Consider the following 16,340-nt stretch of genomic DNA (forward strand, 5'->3'; position numbering starts at 1 on the left):
ACATCAGATGTACTACAACTAGTGTGTAAGATGCATCCCAATACAGATGGTTCTTTTTTTTTTGGTTGACAAACATTTAAAAACTCAAGCCACTTACTTGAGAAAGAACGTTTGGTACTTGAGTTCAAAGGAACTGTTTTCTAAGATCGGAATTCCTTCCTAGATATTATCACTCAGAAACACCCCGATGTCGAGAGATTGAGCCCAACACGCACGATAACTATTTTATAGGCTGGAAAGGATCAGGCTTCTGTTCGGCCCGGCCCAAGGTACGGATTCGCTCTTGATTGGCCCAAGCTGCCTGCCACGCTGCTGATCGAGCATTTACTGAACGTTCGGCAATCAAGCTCTTGTGACAACCTGCCACACTGCAAGTCGAGCAATTTCATATTCACCTCTCCCTCGAATCTCCCGCGCCCCGCTGACTTCCCTGGCACTCAAACCCAAGATCCTGCCTGCTCCGTCGCCGGCACGCCCCCCACGACCCACTCAGCCACTATCCCCCCACAGCTTTTGCAACGCCGCGATCGAATGCGTACGCCGGCGGGCGGCGGATGGCTGCTGCAGCCGCGGGGCAGGAGCAGCAAGCTCACACAGCGGACCATCAACAACATCAGGTTCACCCTGCTCTGCGCCTTCGTCACGTTCCTCGTCCTCCGCGGCACCGTCGGCGTCAACCGCCGCCTCGTCTACATCGCCGGCTCCGACCGCGCGCCGCCCGGCGCCAAGGCCGCCGAGGACATCGAGCGCATCTTCCGCGACATCCGCGCCGACTCCGACCCCGACCCCGAACCCAACGACGACGGCAACACATCGCCGTCGACCCCGGCAACGCGGTACTACGACCACGGCAGCGCGTGGTCGACGGCGAACTACAGTCTGGGGCCGCGGGTCACGCGGTGGAACGCCAGGCGCCGGCGGTGGCTGCACCTGAACCCGGGGTTCCCGTCCCGCGATGCGCGCGGCAACCCGCGCGTCCTGCTCGTCACGGCCTCGCCGCCGGGGCCCTGCGACGACCCCGCCGGCGACCACTTCCTGCTCCGGGCGACCAAGAACAAGATCGACTACTGCCGCCTCCACGGCATCGAGCTCGCGCACATCACTGCGCGCCTCGACGGCCAGCTCACGGGCGGCTGGGCCAAGCTCCCGCTGCTGCGCCGCCTCATGCTCGCGCACCCGGAGGTGGAGTGGCTATGGTGGGTGGACGGCGACGCGCTCGTCACCGACATGGGGTTCGAGCTCCCACTCGCGCGCTACGAGGGCGCCCACCTCGTCGTCCACGGCAATTCCTACCTCCTCTTCCAGCTCCGCTCCTGGGTCGCCGTCAGCACCGGCAGCTTCCTGATCCGGAACTGCCAGTGGTCGCTGGAGCTGCTCGACGCCTGGGCCGTGATGGGGCCCAGAGGCCGCGCCCGCAACGACGCCGGCAAGCTGCTGACGGCGACCCTCCATCGACGGCCGGCGTTCGAGGCCGACGACCAGTCGGCGCTCATCCACCTGCTGATCACCGAGAAGGAGCGGTGGATGGAGAAGGTGTACCTCGAGAACGAGTACTATCTGCACGGCCACTGGTCGGGGCTCGTCGATCGGTACGAGCAGGCGATGGAGAAGCACCACCCGGGTTACGGCGACGACCGGTGGCCGTTCGTCACGCACTTCGTCGGATGCAAGCCTTGCGGCGTCGGCGGCGTCGGCAGGTCAGTCAGGAGCGGCGGCAATTCCAGTGACGAGTACCCGCTGGACCGGTGCGTCAGGGGAATGGAACGCGCCTTCAACTTCGCCGATAACCAGGTTCTCCGGCTGTACGGCTTCCGGCACGAGTCGCTGGCGAGCGCCGAGGTCAGGCGGGTGACGAACCGGTCGGCGAACCCGCTGGAGGCTAAGGAGGAGGCTATCTCTTTCTTGAAGAAACCCAAGGACCCGGATGTCAAGAGCCATGATGTACGCAGAAATCGAAAGCGCAAAGGAAAGGGAGACTCTGTTCTTGAAAGAATTCTGAAGAGACTGGGATGGACGCCGGAGTTTTGATGACTTTTTCATTTTTAATGTTCTTGTATTTCGGTTTGCAGTAGCTAGATCTAGCATACATCAAGTGACTTGCTGTTACTTGTTGGTTGTTTTTATTCCGGGTTCAGGACAAATGAATTGGTCCAACCGGCTGGTTTCAAACATCGGGATATTCAGACTTCAGAGTCTTCAGTAAATAGCGCATGGTAATATTCAGATATCTGTACCACAAACTTTGTGTACTAAACTTGAACGATAGAAATAGCACAGGTAAAAATAATAGTCAAATGATTCGTTAAAAAAATAATAGGAAAATGGAACACCAAAGATATTCAAAGCCGTGCTTGCAATCCGAGCAGAGAGAAATGAGAACCACCATTTGATCTAAAATATTCAGAATCAGTTCACATGGTTTGAACTCTGTAATATCTCTCTGTCTGAAGTACTTCACCAGATTCCACATCCTTGATCTTTGGTGAATATGTAGATTTCGCATATCGTAGATCTGCTGAGGAAAAGCACACATTACCAATTGTTCAGTTCAGACTACATGTTGTCACATGTTGCAGTCCAAAGAGAACTCTAATTTTTTTTTGAAAAACAAAGAGATGAGCATTAGTGCTACAAGTATACAACTCAAAATGCAGTGTCTATACCGTTTCATTTTGTCCTGAACCCAAAACAACCAGTAATATCAGATCTGAATTGTTGTGTATTTAGTGGCATAATTCACAGTCGCATTGTTTGAACCATGCATTTCTTGCCTATTTCGTATTGCTCTGAATCCAACTAAAAACATCGAACACTCTTACTGCTTGCACTAGCTACTGCAAAAACTGAAAGCCAAGAACAACCAAAGGACTCATCAACATTCAAGAACATAGTGTCTCTCTACTGAGGCCCACTAGACGCGCTGGAACTTGGCGTCCATCTTGAGCGCGGCCTCCTTTGCCTCGAGCGGGTTAGCCCTCGGGTCGGTGACCCTCCTGACCTTGGCGCTCACCAGCGACCGGTGCTGGAAGCCGTAGAGCCTGAGCACCTGGTTGTCGGCGAAGTTGAAGGCCCGCTCCATCCCCCTCAGGCACCGCTCCAGCGGGTAGTCCTCGTACCTCCCGCAGGTCTTGCACCCGACGAAGTGCGTGATGAACGGCCAGCGGTCGTCGCCGAGGCCCGGGTGGTGCTCCTCCATCATCTGCTCGTACCTGTCCACCAGCCCCGTCCAGAAGCCATGGAGGTAGAACTCCGTCTCGATTTGCACCTTCTCCATCCACTTGTCCTTCTGGATGAGCAGCAGGTGGATCAGCGCCGACTGGTCGTCGGCCTCGAACGGCGGCCTGCCGGACAGGCTCGCCGTCAGCAGCTTCCCGGCCTCGACGCGGGACGGGCCTCTCGGGCCCATGGGCACCCATGCGTCGAGCAGGTCCAGCGACCACTGGCAGTTGCGGAGCAGGAAGATGCCGGCGTTGAGGGAGATCCAGGAGCGCTTCTCGAAGAGGAGGTCCGTGTAGCCGTGGACGACGAGGTTGCGGCCCTCGTAGCGGGAGAGCGGGAGCTCGAAGGCCATGTCGGTGAAGATGGCGTCGCTGTCCACCCACCAGATCCACTCCACCTCCGGGTGCGCCAGCATGAGGCGGCGCACGAGAGGGATCTTGGACCAGTACCCCGTCAGCTCCGGGTCCAGGTGCGCCATGTTGTGCACGATGTCCATGCCGTGGAGGCGGCAGTAGTCGATCTTGTTCTTGGTCGCCTTGAGGAGGTAGTGGTCGCCGGCGGGGTTGTCGCAGGGCCCCGGCGGCGAGCCGGTGACGAGCAGGACGCGCGGGCTGCCGCGCGCGTCGCGGGAAGGGAACTCCGGGTGCCGGGACAGCCACTCCTGGCGCTGGGAGTCCCAGTCGCTCACCTTGGGACCCAGGATGTACTCCTTCACCCTGATCAGCGTCGCGGACGACGAGAAGTTGCCGAGGCCGGCCGTCGCGTTATTGGGGGACGACGACGACCCGTCCCCGACGAGGACGACGACGTCGTCGGGCTCGGAGTCGGAGCGGATCTCGGCGAGGATGCGCTCGATGTCCTCGACGACCTTGGCGTCGGCCGCGGCGCCGTCGGGGTCGCCGCTGTTGACGAGGAGGTTGAAGCCGGCGGTGCCCCGGAGGACGAGCACGGTGATGAAGCCGCAGAGGAGCGTGATCTTGATGTTGTTCATCGTCCGCTGCCGCTGCTTCTTGATGCTGCTCGCACGCAGCCGCCCGCCGCCGGCCACCCCCATGCTGCGACCTCACGGATGGATCTCTCGATCGTCGTTGGAAGCTGTATGTGAGGGCTAGTGATTGATAGGGCGTGGGGTGGCCTATAGAGAGGAGAGACAGGGTTTTGGACGAGCAGGCAGGAACGTTCCGTTTCAGGAGCCGGCACGTTTGTGTGCAGTGGAAGTCAGAGGGGACGCGGGAACTCCGAGGGAGGAGTTGAATACGAAATTGCTCGATTTTGCAGTCTGGTACGGCAGGCGAGCACGATTCCCGTTCTGCATTACTATATGCTCACCCTGGAGAGCGGAGAGATCCATCATCCATGGCCATGCCGGTGATCTGCTCTGTGCTTCGTTGACTAGTTTTATTACTAGCGATTCCTCCTAGATTCTAATCCCAAATTATTATTCGTTTTGACTTTTCATAACTTTTATTATGCACTTAGATATATGCTGTTAGCGGCAAAAGTCAAGTATCTAGGAAAACTAAAACGAACAGTAATTTAGGATGGAGCTCATTGTATCCTTGTGGTTGTAAGTAGATACAGTAGACTCATGCTGATCTCTGCAGTATAGAAAGCAAGAGCAAAGAGTCTGACCGTCCCAGCACAGAACAACAATGTCAATGCAAAACTACAATAACGAATAGTTGTTGGGGGATGTCTCGCATGCCCTCTGTTTGTATGGTTCTCGGGCCTGGCTTACCTTATAAACTATATGGCAAAGCTCTTGCCATTCTTTCAAGGTTACAGAAATTTTTTTCAGTAACCCGATAGCTTGCGTAGACTTCATGCTCTAAGTCGGCGTCGTTGATGCTCTTGGTGACAGGTCTACCATTTCCATTACTTGCATTCTGAGCTCAGCTGGATAATCCAGCACACACCCAATCCTAGGTGCTCCATTTCATGGATAACTTATGGCCAAGCTGGTAAGATTTAGACTCGCTCTTGGATTTCATCCTCTCAAGGATTGCCTTCTGCGGGACATCAATGGCTCTTGGGCTGAGCAGACCACCTGATAAGGTTCTTTGGTATGTTAGCTTGGCTTGTTCTGTAGGACCACCCTTGCCTTCACCACCTTTCATTGTGTTTGGAGAGAGAATCACTTGTGGAGGATTGGTATAACCATCAATATTTTGTGTACCATTAGGCACTGGATCATCGCAGCAATCATCTTTGCTGAATGGACGCGCCTGAATGGCCAAAACTAGCTCCTTATAATAAAGCCATCTATGAGGTAAATTTGATATTGTGATGACTATATTGGTGTACCTTGACTTCTTGGAGATCAACTCCACTCTCTTCAAGGAATTTCATGAAATTGGCAAGCTTCTCCATGCTTGGCTTGTAATGACCACTATAGGCCACGATGGACTTATCCAAAAATGATTAAAAAACATCAGAAAAAAAAACATGAGAACAAGACTAATCAAAGTATGGAATAATACTATCTTTTGCTCTAGGCAGAAATAGAAGGGATGAACAAAGTCTATGGTTGTCAATTAACTTCCCATGGTGGTTGCATCAAGGTAAGTAACTAATTTGATGGGTATTAGGACTATAGTAGATACAAAAGTATACTTTCCGCTATGCTAACTCCTAAAGTAACACACATATTTTACAAATGAAAGTCCAATCTTTGGGTGTGCATTTAATATTTATCCTAGAAAAGGATCGTGTCTCTAAATTGTAATTTTTTAGATAGGTTAAATACTGAATTAATGAACAATCAACGTCCGACAACATGCAGACTTAATGAACAACATAAACAAGAATATTAAGGATTGTTTTTACAAATACCAGCAAGGTATAAAACATCACGGTCAACTAGTGATGTCATAGTGGGGAATACAGCAATACCTTGATAACTCCATTTTCCACTGTAAATTTCCCAGCAGCTATGGTAGCACCTCCAGCTAAAAAACTAGAGTGCTGAAATACACCTTTCTCCTTCTGGATGAATAAATCAGGTTAAAGAGATAATAATGGCTTAAATCATAAGCTAAAAGAGCTTATATAACATTTTTTTTCTGGAGCATTGCAAGGTACCTTGCCAGCATAAAGTCTTCTTGCTGTGCTCATAACAAAAATCCATTTAGCTCCTTCAGGACCATGGCTTGTATGAAGTGGTTCTCTAGATTGTTTATGGATAACCTTTCCCTCGTTAATGACGTATTCATAGAGCTCACGCTCTTTCTGCGGAACATTAGGCATTGGTTAGAACTTGCATGTTACGGTATGTCATACCTAGTTGCAGTAGGTTTAGCAGAAACCAAATGAAGAGTTTGTGTAAGAAAGAATTCTTTTTACCAATTTGGTAGTGTATCGCGTTTAAAGTTACATGTATTTTGGCATAGTCATGACTAATGAGGAAAAAAGAAAGAATAAATATCATGAAAGAAATTAGGTCAGGGGATGGCATATCATATTCATGTTTCATATAAACAAACAATTGATACTTGAGGATATGTAAGTGCAGATTGTATATAAAGAAATTTAATACTAATAACAAGATTACCAAAAAAAATGCAACACATGTTTGAACATGAGAAAATATTTTTGGAAAACAGAACTTATCTTTACATTGAGGAAAGTGTTATTTAATCACTTTAGCTTCACAAAACTAAGTTGAAGTATGTCAAGCCCGGCCTTATACAAACTATTCTTGGAACATTTTGATACCGATACATAGCATAATTCTACATAAAGATAGCTTAAACATTTCTTACAGGACCGAGATACTTTATGCATTGCATCTTAAGCAGAGTTCTTGGACACTCGGGAAGATCCACATCTTTTCCATCCCCGACATCAAGCCTGCAAATGCAAGTGGGCTCGCTGAATTTGCCATGAACTGGGACAAAAGAACATAACTTGCTCAATGGATGTTCTATATGCATATATCTATTGTCATATGTTATGCATGTTATGCACTTATGCCAATTATATTGCATCAACTCGTTCTAATATGAAAATATGCAAATACATTATGTTCTCACCAATAGAAGAAGGGATGGCCAGCTTGGCTTTCGCACCAAAAGCCGTAGTAGAAGTGCAGGTTGTGCCCAGATTGATGTCGTGAGTCGATCTACAAACAAACAAATGGATATACCTCTTTAATGCTACATCGAATGTTGCTAACAAAAGATTTTACTGACAAGTAGGAATAAATTTGCATAACGCCAATCCATGGACCTTTTACAATTTGTGTTCACACCTAAGCAAAAAATCAAATCAATTTGTATAGCAAAGTGGCCTCTTTCCACCCACAGGTAATTACAAATGCTAGAATAATATTAAATTAAACAGAAATAGTGGATTTGTACTTATTATACTCACAGCCTCGATCCAGTGCTCGAAAGCCAACTTGAGAGCCTTGCTATCTCTGGAGAGACATTGACCAACCTGTGTCAAGCACATAATTATGATAACTTATTAAGAGCAATGTCAGATAATGTCAGGGAAGTAAAACAAAATGATACTTCCCAACATCATGAACATTTATGAGGTAGAAATTGAAACCTTAGAAGCTTTGAGGCTAACACGATTCCAGTGTGATGTTGCAGTCTTAGGCCTGGGTTCGTCGAAGGAGATGGTGCTATGGTTGAGCCGTGCAAAGTTCAATGCTTGCCACCTTCATTCATCGATCCAGAATAGACACGATGACTAAACGGAATTAATATGACTACAACAATTGTGTTGCAAGCTTGAATCTTGTGCATTTTATAGAATACCTATAGGACATCTGAGCTTGCATATCTTGTGGCAGGAAGATGGTTTTGATGAAAGCGTCACCTCCCGGTGCAAGAGAAGCACGATGACAATGGATGGCTGGATGTCAAGCGTCTCAAACCGGTGCCTTCTTGGGAACCTCGTCAGGTGACTCTTCGTTTCTGCCTCTTCTGTGTATCACATGGGACATATTGACATGCTCCTATACTGAGTTATTCAATGGTGTATAGTTACATGTTCAATGTAAACAAAAGAAACTTCACAAGACCAATTTTACCATTCACAAATAAATGAAAAGCATGCTGATAACAATGAAGCAATGCCCATATTGCACAAATAGGAAACACGAAAGATCATGAAAACTACCTCAAAAGCACTGGTGAAACTCCACTTCAGTTGGTTTGTCTTTAGGCGAGGAATGACATCAGAGAACAAGAATGCTGGGCCTGTACTTGGCAGCGAGCCTGCAGATCATATAGATATACATGAGACTAATTTCCACTAACCGCATAAATGTAGAAGCAATATTTTTTTTGAAGTAAAGTGTAGAAGCAATATTTATTTCTACCTACCTTGCAGCCCGTCCAGAAGCTCTTCTATAATTTAAGAAACCAAATAGTTGTGACCCACTTCAAGTCCACATAATAATGCTACAGATGGAGACCAAAAAACACAAAGCTTAAAATATAGTAATCATCTCAAGGATCAAGAAGCCCAGATGTTACCCCAGGGAGTGTGGGATCTTTTCACAAATTATGCGATAAAAATGAAAAAAAATGTGCAGTACCAGTACCAATGAATTAGTAAACTATTTGCTGCTGTAAAATAGCTAGGACTAGAGACAAGATAATTTTATCGTGTGCAGAATTTCATACTTAAAAGCAGGATAACATTTATCTAAAGAATTTCAACAAACAAAGGAGACCACAGAACATGGCTAATAAACTAGAGTATGAGAAAAGCATATTCACTCCAACAAATTTGCACACCACATTAAAGATGCCACGACACAGCTGAATTTAACTCCTTTGATACAATGCTCATCTGGTGATTTCCTCAAGAAAATGATACTTTTCAGGCAGGGACTTCACGTGGTGCCGATATTCTTCCCTTGAGAAAACTGATAATAGCAAGGAAGTTGTGGATGCCTCAAGTAAGAAGTTCTTCTCATTAATTTTGGAGAGGCAAGCCCCAGCCCTCATTATCTCACCTCTATGCAACAGCCTCCTTACTATAGCATTTAGCATACCTGAGTTTGGAGTGCATCCACTTTTTTCCATCGCCAAAAACAGATTGTCAAACTCATCTAGCAACCCTTCTTTAATGAGATGTTCTGTCACTAAGCAATAGGTCACAGCATCTGGAACTAAACCATGGGCAGAGATGGCAGCAAACGAATCCATGGCATCTTCCTTTCTGCCACTTTTGAGCAAAGCATCAATCATAATGTTGAAAGTAATAGTGTCAAGTTGAAAATTCGTAGAACATAGACTCTGAAACATTTTGAATGCGTCATCAACAGAATTATTTTTGCAAAGACCATTCAGAATTATGTTGTACGTGTAAATGTTCAACTGCGCTCCACTTTTGATCATATTGAGATAGAGTTCTTTTGCTTCAGAAAACCTCCCAGACTCAAACAAACCATGCAGTATCGTGTTATAAGTGATGATATCTGGTGTAACCGCATTGCTCAACATTTCTTTGAAAAGTCTAACTGCATCGTCTATCCTGCCAGCTTTACAGTAGCCGTGAAGCAAAGTATTATAGGCAACAACATCAGGTTTCAAACCAGCCGAGACCATAACATCAAGTAGCTTCATAGCTTCCTCCATCCTACCAACTAAGCAGTAGCCATCTATTAATGTATTATATGAGATAACATCAGGTCTCACACCCAGGCGTACCATCAAATCAATGAGACTCTGAGTTTCCATGACCCGTCCTTCTCTGCATAGGTTACACATTATTGTGTTGAAGAACCAGGCATTGGGATGGATACCTTGATTCAGCATTTCAGAAAATAATTCCTCAACCTTTCGCCATTTGTCAACGGTGCACAGTCCATAAACTAGGGAGGTAAAAACAATGATATTAGGAGTCACCCCTTCATTGATCATCTGATTGAATTTAAGCATGGCCTCATCCACTCTTCCCAACTTGCAAAGTGCATCTATTAGTGCTCCATAATTGACTACATTAGGACTCAACCCGTGCTGCCTCATCTGGTCAAATATATGCATTGCCTCATCTATCATACCACCTTTAGAATATGCACAGAACACTATGTTGGAGACGCGATGGTTAGGTGAAATACCATTTGCCACCATCAGATCTAAGAGATCATGCATATCAGCAAGATCTCCTTTCGAAGCATACCCATTAAGCAGAATGCTATAGGTAGTTACATCAGGTTGTATGCCCTTTTCAATTATAGAATCAAAAATCTTTCTAGCTTCTGTGCTGTTTCTATTCTTGCAAAGATAGTCCAGCAGCAAATTATAAGTAACAACATTTGGTCGCTGACCCTGTGTGGACATTTCTTTAAGTATTCGAACCACCTCTTTCCGTTGTCCTGAAGTGCAATATCCATTGATCAGACAAGTATATGTGTTAATGTTTGGCTTAACACCTTTATGAATCATCTCCTGAAGGACACCCTCGGCCCTGCTAACTGCTCCAGCTTTGCATAGACCATCAACGACTGCGGTGTAGGTCACAACATCAGGCAAAATCCCCCGATCGGGCATTTCATGAAATAGGCTGTAAGCTGTGTCCACCTGACCCTCTCTAAAGAAGCCATTGATGACAGTGTTGTACGCCACCACGTTTGGTGGGCAGCTACCATCTCGATCATCAGTCATCATGCGGAGCAGCTCCAGCGCCTCCTGAGCTCTCTTTTCATTGCAGAAGCCCTTAAGAATCGTGTTGTATGAGAATAAATCGGGCGTGCAGCCAAACTCGGGCATTCGTTGGAGCAATACGTCCATGGCCTCCCCCACCCTCTTTGCTTCACAGAGACCATTTAGAAGCTGATTGATGACTATGGCTTCCACCCTCCAGCCTGTCTTAAGGATGAGGCCAAAGGTGGCGAAACCAAGCTCCAGGCGGCCGATGCGGCAGAAGCAACCGATGAGGATGCTGTAGGTGCGAAGGTCCGGGGGCACCTTGTTGGAGGAGGCACGGGCCATCCGGTTGAAGCGGGACACGGCGAGCGCGGAGGTTGAAGGGCCACGGGCGCGAGAGACGGCGTTAAGGAGGTTGTTGATGGCGCAAACCGAGGCGGGCCTGGCGATCGGGAGCAATTCGTCGAACAGCTTGAGGGCATCATCGACGCCAAGGCTTCCCGAGCGGGCGCGGCCGGCGATGAAGCGCTCCAGCTCCAAGCACCGGTCGCGGGCAGGCGTCACGCGGCGGGACATGTCCACGGGACACGACTAGTGGCTTGGGGGTGGGGTGGAAGAGGGGAGGAGGCGGCGCTGCATGCGGCCAGCGGGTCGGTGAGGTGGTGCGATCTGCTGGGGCAGAGCAGCGCGTGCTGCGTTCCAGAGTGGGTGAGGCTTGGAATAGGAATGGTGGTGGCGGCGGCGGATGGCGCTGCCTGGTGGCCGTGTGATGAAGGACTGAGGCTTAGGAATGGGCGGATGGCCGGTAGCACGTACCACGGATCTGCGTCTTGATGGTTTACAAAGGGGTCGTTTGGTTACTTATTTTTAGCACGTGTGACATCAAATGTTTAGGTACTAATTAGGAGTATTAAATGTAGACTATTTACAAAACCCATTATATAAGTGGAGGCTAAACAGCAAGACGAATCTATTAAGCCTAATTAATCCATCATTAGCAAATGTTTACTGTAGCAACACATTGTCAAATCATGGACTAATTAGGCTTAATAGATCCGTCTCACCGTTTAACCTCCACTTATGTAATGGGTTTTGTAAATAGCCTAATTAGTATCTAAATATTCGATGTGACAGGTGCTAAAAAGAAGTAGGAGAAACCAAACCCAGAGAAATCAAACCAGGCCAAAGTATGACACAGGGCAGGACCGGAGATTGCCTAGCTAGGAGGTTAGTACATGATTGCTTGCTGATTGAACTTGCACCGTCTTCAGGTTGAAGAAATCAAAGGCCTCTTCGCTCCTCCATGCAGCACTGAGAATGTACGGAGAAAACGTTCATTTCAGATTAAAACTATTGCCAAACAAATCCATCTGGAGCGTCGAAGACACCTGAGTAGCATAGTCCATGAAGATAATTTATCATTTTGATACTACATCTAACTGGTTTGCTATTTTTAGTTTCAAGACTCAAAAGATAAGTGAAGTATGTGAACAAATTTCATTTAACAGGTGTTATTGAAAAGGGTGTTGCTCTCTGCACCTAAAGCTAACACAAGAAATTATAGTTAACTAAACCTTTGTTAAAAAAGCATCAACACTTATAACAAAAATGTCTTGATACTGCTTTTATTTGGTACCGTATATGTTAATATATTTTTCCTAAAACGTCAAAATTAGAACAATTTGATTTAAGACAGAGCTAAAATGAACTATAGTGTGAAATATAGCATTACCGCAGACAGTTGAGAGCATTCTACCTAGATTGGGCATTCTACCTTTTGTAATGGTTCATAGTACTTCATACGCTCAAAATAGTAAAAGCAACACCGAAGCAAATTGGGAACCTTTCTGATGAAAGTTAAGCGCAAGGCTGAATCAACTGAAACGGAAGCTCTACCCTAGTTGGATTCAAATCGTGCAACTTGCCAACTAGGTTAGAACATCCACAGCGTTCACAAGGATGCTAGGCGTATGATTGCCAGTGACACATCACCTGCTTTGCAATGTGATTCAAATTTAAATCTGGATAATTTACATTTGCCCACATCCTAAACGGAACCTCAACAGATTTGTCTTCTTGAGCACACACCAAGGCAGATCTGGGCACAGGAGCCGCAGGCCCTCACGCTGTCACGCAGCTAATGTTACTGGGACCCATTCTTCTTCTTCCTCAGGAAGCTCGCTAATGTGATTCTGGAGGGAACACCCGTGCCCTGCCTCTTCTTGATGCTTGTTGTCCTCCACAGCTTCCCATCTCTTACACAGCTCGTGGTTGTTGATGTCACGTTATAGAACTGCACACAGACAAGCCGTGATCAAGACTACAACCGTTTAAGCAAGAAACTAAATTCTTCAAGAGGAAACAGTAGTGTTTTATTTGACGCGGGTATTCACCTCACAAACACCGTGCAGAAGCAGCCTCTGAAATGGGTCCTGGACATTGAGCACAAGCACATCTTTATCACTAGCATCTTCAATGAAGGTCCGAACTCGTTCCTGCAATCATGAAAAGCAGAAACTGCAATGTAAGCAGCTGATAAGCTGAGCTAATTCTGCTGAAAGAAAATCATAATTCTAAGTGAAAATAACTTTGCTCTGGGTTCTAATGAACTGACTAGAATTTTAGTTATCTAGGATGGTGCCACTATGGTTACCGTTCCTTTAGGATATACGTGATAGGTTAGGGGTAGCACCAATTTAAGAAAACCTTATCCAACACCGGCTCCTACAAAAAGACAACATGTCCAGCAGATAAGTGTTGCGGAAATGCGTATGTTGCGTTGGATTTGTGATCATACAAGAAGGGATCGAGTCCAGAATGAGGATATACGTGATAGGTTAGGGGTAGCACCAATAGAAGAAAAGCTTATCCAACACTGGCTGAGATGGTTTGGACATGTCCAACGAAGGCCTCCGGAGGCACCGGTGCGTAGTGGAACCCTAAGACGTGACAGTAATGTGAAGAGAGGCAGAGGAACACCAAAATTGACATGGAAGAGGCAATAAAAGGAGATTTGAAGGGATGGAATATACCCAAAGATTTAGCCCTGGATAGGAGTACTTGGGAAAACAACTATTCATGTGCCCAAACCCTGATTTGTGGCTCTTGTTGGGTTTCAACTCTACCTTACCCCAACTTGCTTGGGACTGAAAGGCTATGTTGTTGTTATTGTTGTAGGATGGTGCCAACCTTTGAAGCCTGTAAACATATCGAGGTGTCCAACTAAGTTACTGGGATCTAGACAAAAAACACTACAACATCTCTCTCCTACAGTTTTTTCTAACAAATCCTAAAAGCACCATAGAAATTGTCACGAAAGTAACAAGTTTGCTTTTACAAGCAAGGTGCTAAACTGATACTTGTTGATAGTTGAAACGAACAAAATCAATAAATATTAACGAGCTATTAAATAAAATTGTTCATATACTTCACTTATCTATTGAGTCTTCAAACCAAACATAGCAAACCAGTTAGATGTGGTATGAAATTGATAAATTATCTACATGGAATATATATACATACATACAACTACATAATCAACAACTCACAGATGCCTTCTTTACAAGAGAAACCAATTAGTCTCTGAATTGATTATAATCATTTCAATAAACAGAAGTGGAAACATGATTAATTTTTTAGCGGGAAAAAAAGCTTGGTTCTGGTAGAAAAAATGGAGTTAAACTAAAGGAGAGAAGGGAAGACAGTACTTCATATATTTCAAGCAGATCAGGAAGAAAATTTCTCTTTATAGATTGTCTTGTTTGGCGATCTATACGACGCCAAGCATTCAGTGCAACCAATTCATCTTCATCCACATGAGTCCTCTGTTTCTCCGATGATCTTTTCATGTGTTGCATCAATCTTGCCTACAAATAAGAAAACATTACTACTCGTAAGTATAACTCACCCATAATGATGCATGTGACAAACTGACAATAGTGTGATACACAAATCTTATTTTTCTTTGTACACTTCACTAAATCATATTGTGAGCATGGATAGCATGTGGGTTGACAGGCAATAACGTGCTACATACCTCAGTATCCATGTCAATGCTCCTGAAGGCATCCCATTCACCAACACTTGTCCTGCAGAATGCTGACAAGGGCAGTTCCTCACCTACATAATCAATATAACTGAGAGATGAGCTTTTCCAGAATACACACAGGGAAAAAATCCAAGCCTGTGATGCCTATGATGAATGGAAGAGCAACTCCACAGCATTCGGAATGAAAAATGTGATTCACATATAATTTTTCAGTGCTATAGTAATTATGTTTCTGTCAACACGGTCTAAAGCTTTTCAAGCTGCCTTTGGAGCTTACCCCATGGTGGAGGAGCAAAGAGGCCTTTGATTTCTTCAACATGAAGACGTGGGACAAGTTCAATCAGCAGGCGATCATTCAACCATCTACGTGATCTCCTGTTACTGACCTGTGTAAGATTGTAATAAGTAAACTATCAACCTGCAGACCCCTAATACACAGCGTAACATGCTCCTTGCATCACAAACATAGAAGCAGCATGGCAGGTTAAAAGGAAAAAAAAAAGGGTAACTTTGCTATTTTGCACGACTTCATTTTTATTTTTCATCACAACAGATGCGCAGCAATTTGACTTAATTGTCCACGCAACAACAATCGAGACGAGCTTTCTCACCTTGGTGGCCATGTCCTCGAGGGCTTCGATCTTCCTCTCAATCAACTGCGAGCGCGACCTGACGCCGTCGCCTGCGTCCATAACACCAAAATTTCAGTAAAAGTTGCCACATTTGGCCAATTTGGGGCAAAATCGTCATCGCCATCTTTAAGAGTTTTTCTGGTAAAAAGGGGCTACCTTTAGCGGAATCGAAGAGGGAAGAGTAGAACTCCTCCTCCCTCCGCAGCTGATCCGCGCTCGCCATGGCTGAACCCTCGCACAACCTCGGTCTTCCGCACTTGTTGATGCGGTCGCCGGCGGTGCCGAACGCGCGGGAGAAGAGGTCGTCGCGATGGTCGGGCGGGCAGGGCAACGGCGGGTGGAGGCAAGGTCGGATCGGGCGCGAGAGGACGGAGGATCGGTCGGGCTTGTTGAGTTGGGGTGGGATTGGGGATTGGAGTCTGGAGAGTGATTGTGTTCGTGATTCGTCTTCCGGCGGGGGCGGAGACAGAGGCGGGACTGGGTTGCGCGAGAAACGGTTACCCTCGTGCACCTATTCAATGAAAGTGGGGCCATCCATTTACAGGGCCCGCATGTAAGCCATACAATCCTCTTCCTTCTTTCCGCAGCACGTCGGGCCGTTTTCTTGTGGACCTCTCAGGAGTAGATTGGCGGCCACGAAAGAGGAGAGATCAGAGATCTCATGTGGCAGGCTTCCTGCGTGCAAGGTCGCCTGTATGCTTCATTCTGTTGCGGTGTTCATATATAAAATGTTGGCCTTATGTTTTATATTTGTAGGTATAAAAGGCTACGCCACCGTCGTTCTCATCTTGGGTTTGTGCCGTACCGTACGTGCAATTCCAACTCCCAACC

The 16,340-nt window shown here is 46.6% G+C and overlaps 5 protein-coding genes across 5 annotated transcripts; 1 reads left to right on the plus strand and 4 right to left on the minus strand.

The window, feature by feature from the left end:
• The first annotated feature begins 189 nt into the window (after positions 1 to 189).
• LOC117862439 (probable glycosyltransferase 3) lies at positions 190 to 2,223 on the plus strand. Its single transcript, XM_034745920.2, has one exon. It carries the CDS (start codon positions 532 to 534, stop codon positions 2,026 to 2,028), a length of 1,497 nt encoding a protein of 498 aa, XP_034601811.1. The 5' UTR covers positions 190 to 531; the 3' UTR covers positions 2,029 to 2,223.
• Positions 2,224 to 2,699: 476 nt separating this feature from the next.
• LOC117865088 (probable glycosyltransferase 3) lies at positions 2,700 to 4,499 on the minus strand. The gene has a single exon (XM_034749170.1). It carries the CDS (start codon positions 4,271 to 4,273, stop codon positions 2,912 to 2,914), a length of 1,362 nt encoding a protein of 453 aa, XP_034605061.1. The 5' UTR covers positions 4,274 to 4,499; the 3' UTR covers positions 2,700 to 2,911.
• Positions 4,500 to 5,034: 535 nt separating this feature from the next.
• LOC117863349 (IQ domain-containing protein IQM3-like) lies at positions 5,035 to 7,996 on the minus strand. Its single transcript, XM_072295376.1, has 9 exons — positions 7,986 to 7,996; positions 7,774 to 7,885; positions 7,591 to 7,656; positions 7,251 to 7,339; positions 6,981 to 7,068; positions 6,301 to 6,447; positions 6,112 to 6,204; positions 5,524 to 5,625; positions 5,035 to 5,444 (listed from the first exon to the last, which is right to left on the minus strand). Exons 1-9 carry the CDS (start codon positions 7,994 to 7,996, stop codon positions 5,142 to 5,144), a joined length of 1,011 nt encoding a protein of 336 aa, XP_072151477.1. The 3' UTR covers positions 5,035 to 5,141.
• A 581-nt stretch (positions 7,997 to 8,577) lies between these two features.
• On the minus strand, positions 8,578 to 11,834 carry LOC117863348 (uncharacterized). Its single transcript, XM_034747009.2, has one exon. The coding sequence runs from the start codon at positions 11,403 to 11,405 to the stop codon at positions 9,024 to 9,026; it is 2,382 nt and encodes a 793-aa protein (XP_034602900.1). The 5' UTR covers positions 11,406 to 11,834; the 3' UTR covers positions 8,578 to 9,023.
• Positions 11,835 to 12,664: 830 nt separating this feature from the next.
• On the minus strand, positions 12,665 to 16,194 carry LOC117864048 (uncharacterized). The gene is made up of 7 exons (XM_034748018.2): positions 15,666 to 16,194; positions 15,489 to 15,559; positions 15,155 to 15,263; positions 14,866 to 14,948; positions 14,537 to 14,695; positions 13,223 to 13,324; positions 12,665 to 13,122 (listed from the first exon to the last, which is right to left on the minus strand). The coding sequence occupies exons 1-7, from the start codon at positions 15,730 to 15,732 to the stop codon at positions 12,973 to 12,975; spliced, it is 741 nt and encodes a 246-aa protein (XP_034603909.1). The 5' UTR covers positions 15,733 to 16,194; the 3' UTR covers positions 12,665 to 12,972.
• Between the last annotated feature and the right edge of the window lie 146 nt (positions 16,195 to 16,340).

This window comes from Setaria viridis, chromosome 7, assembly GCF_005286985.2.
Source record: "Setaria viridis chromosome 7, Setaria_viridis_v4.0, whole genome shotgun sequence".
NCBI classification, from domain to species: domain Eukaryota; kingdom Viridiplantae; phylum Streptophyta; class Magnoliopsida; order Poales; family Poaceae; genus Setaria; species Setaria viridis.

Excerpts from the sequence above, each read along its gene's own strand:
- LOC117862439 (XM_034745920.2), top strand. The coding sequence starts at position 532 with ATGCGTACGCCGGCGGGCGGCGGATGGCTGCTGCAGCCGCGGGGCAGG.
- LOC117865088 (XM_034749170.1), bottom strand. The coding sequence starts at position 4,273 with ATGGGGGTGGCCGGCGGCGGGCGGCTGCGTGCGAGCAGCATCAAGAAG.
- LOC117863349 (XM_072295376.1), bottom strand. Across the intron at positions 7,340-7,590 it reads TCGAGCACTGGATCGAGGCT|ATCGACTCACGACATCAATC; the intron begins GTGAGTATAATA and ends GTTTGTTTGTAG. Across the intron at positions 6,205-6,300 it reads GAAGACTTTATGCTGGCAAG|AAGGAGAAAGGTGTATTTCA; the intron begins GTACCTTGCAAT and ends TTATTCATCCAG.
- LOC117863348 (XM_034747009.2), bottom strand. The coding sequence starts at position 11,405 with ATGTCCCGCCGCGTGACGCCTGCCCGCGACCGGTGCTTGGAGCTGGAG.
- LOC117864048 (XM_034748018.2), bottom strand. The coding sequence starts at position 15,732 with ATGGCGAGCGCGGATCAGCTGCGGAGGGAGGAGGAGTTCTACTCTTCC. Across the intron at positions 15,560-15,665 it reads CCTCTTCGATTCCGCTAAAG|GCGACGGCGTCAGGTCGCGC; the intron begins GTAGCCCCTTTT and ends TTATGGACGCAG. Across the intron at positions 14,696-14,865 it reads GCATTGACATGGATACTGAG|GCAAGATTGATGCAACACAT; the intron begins GTATGTAGCACG and ends TCTTATTTGTAG.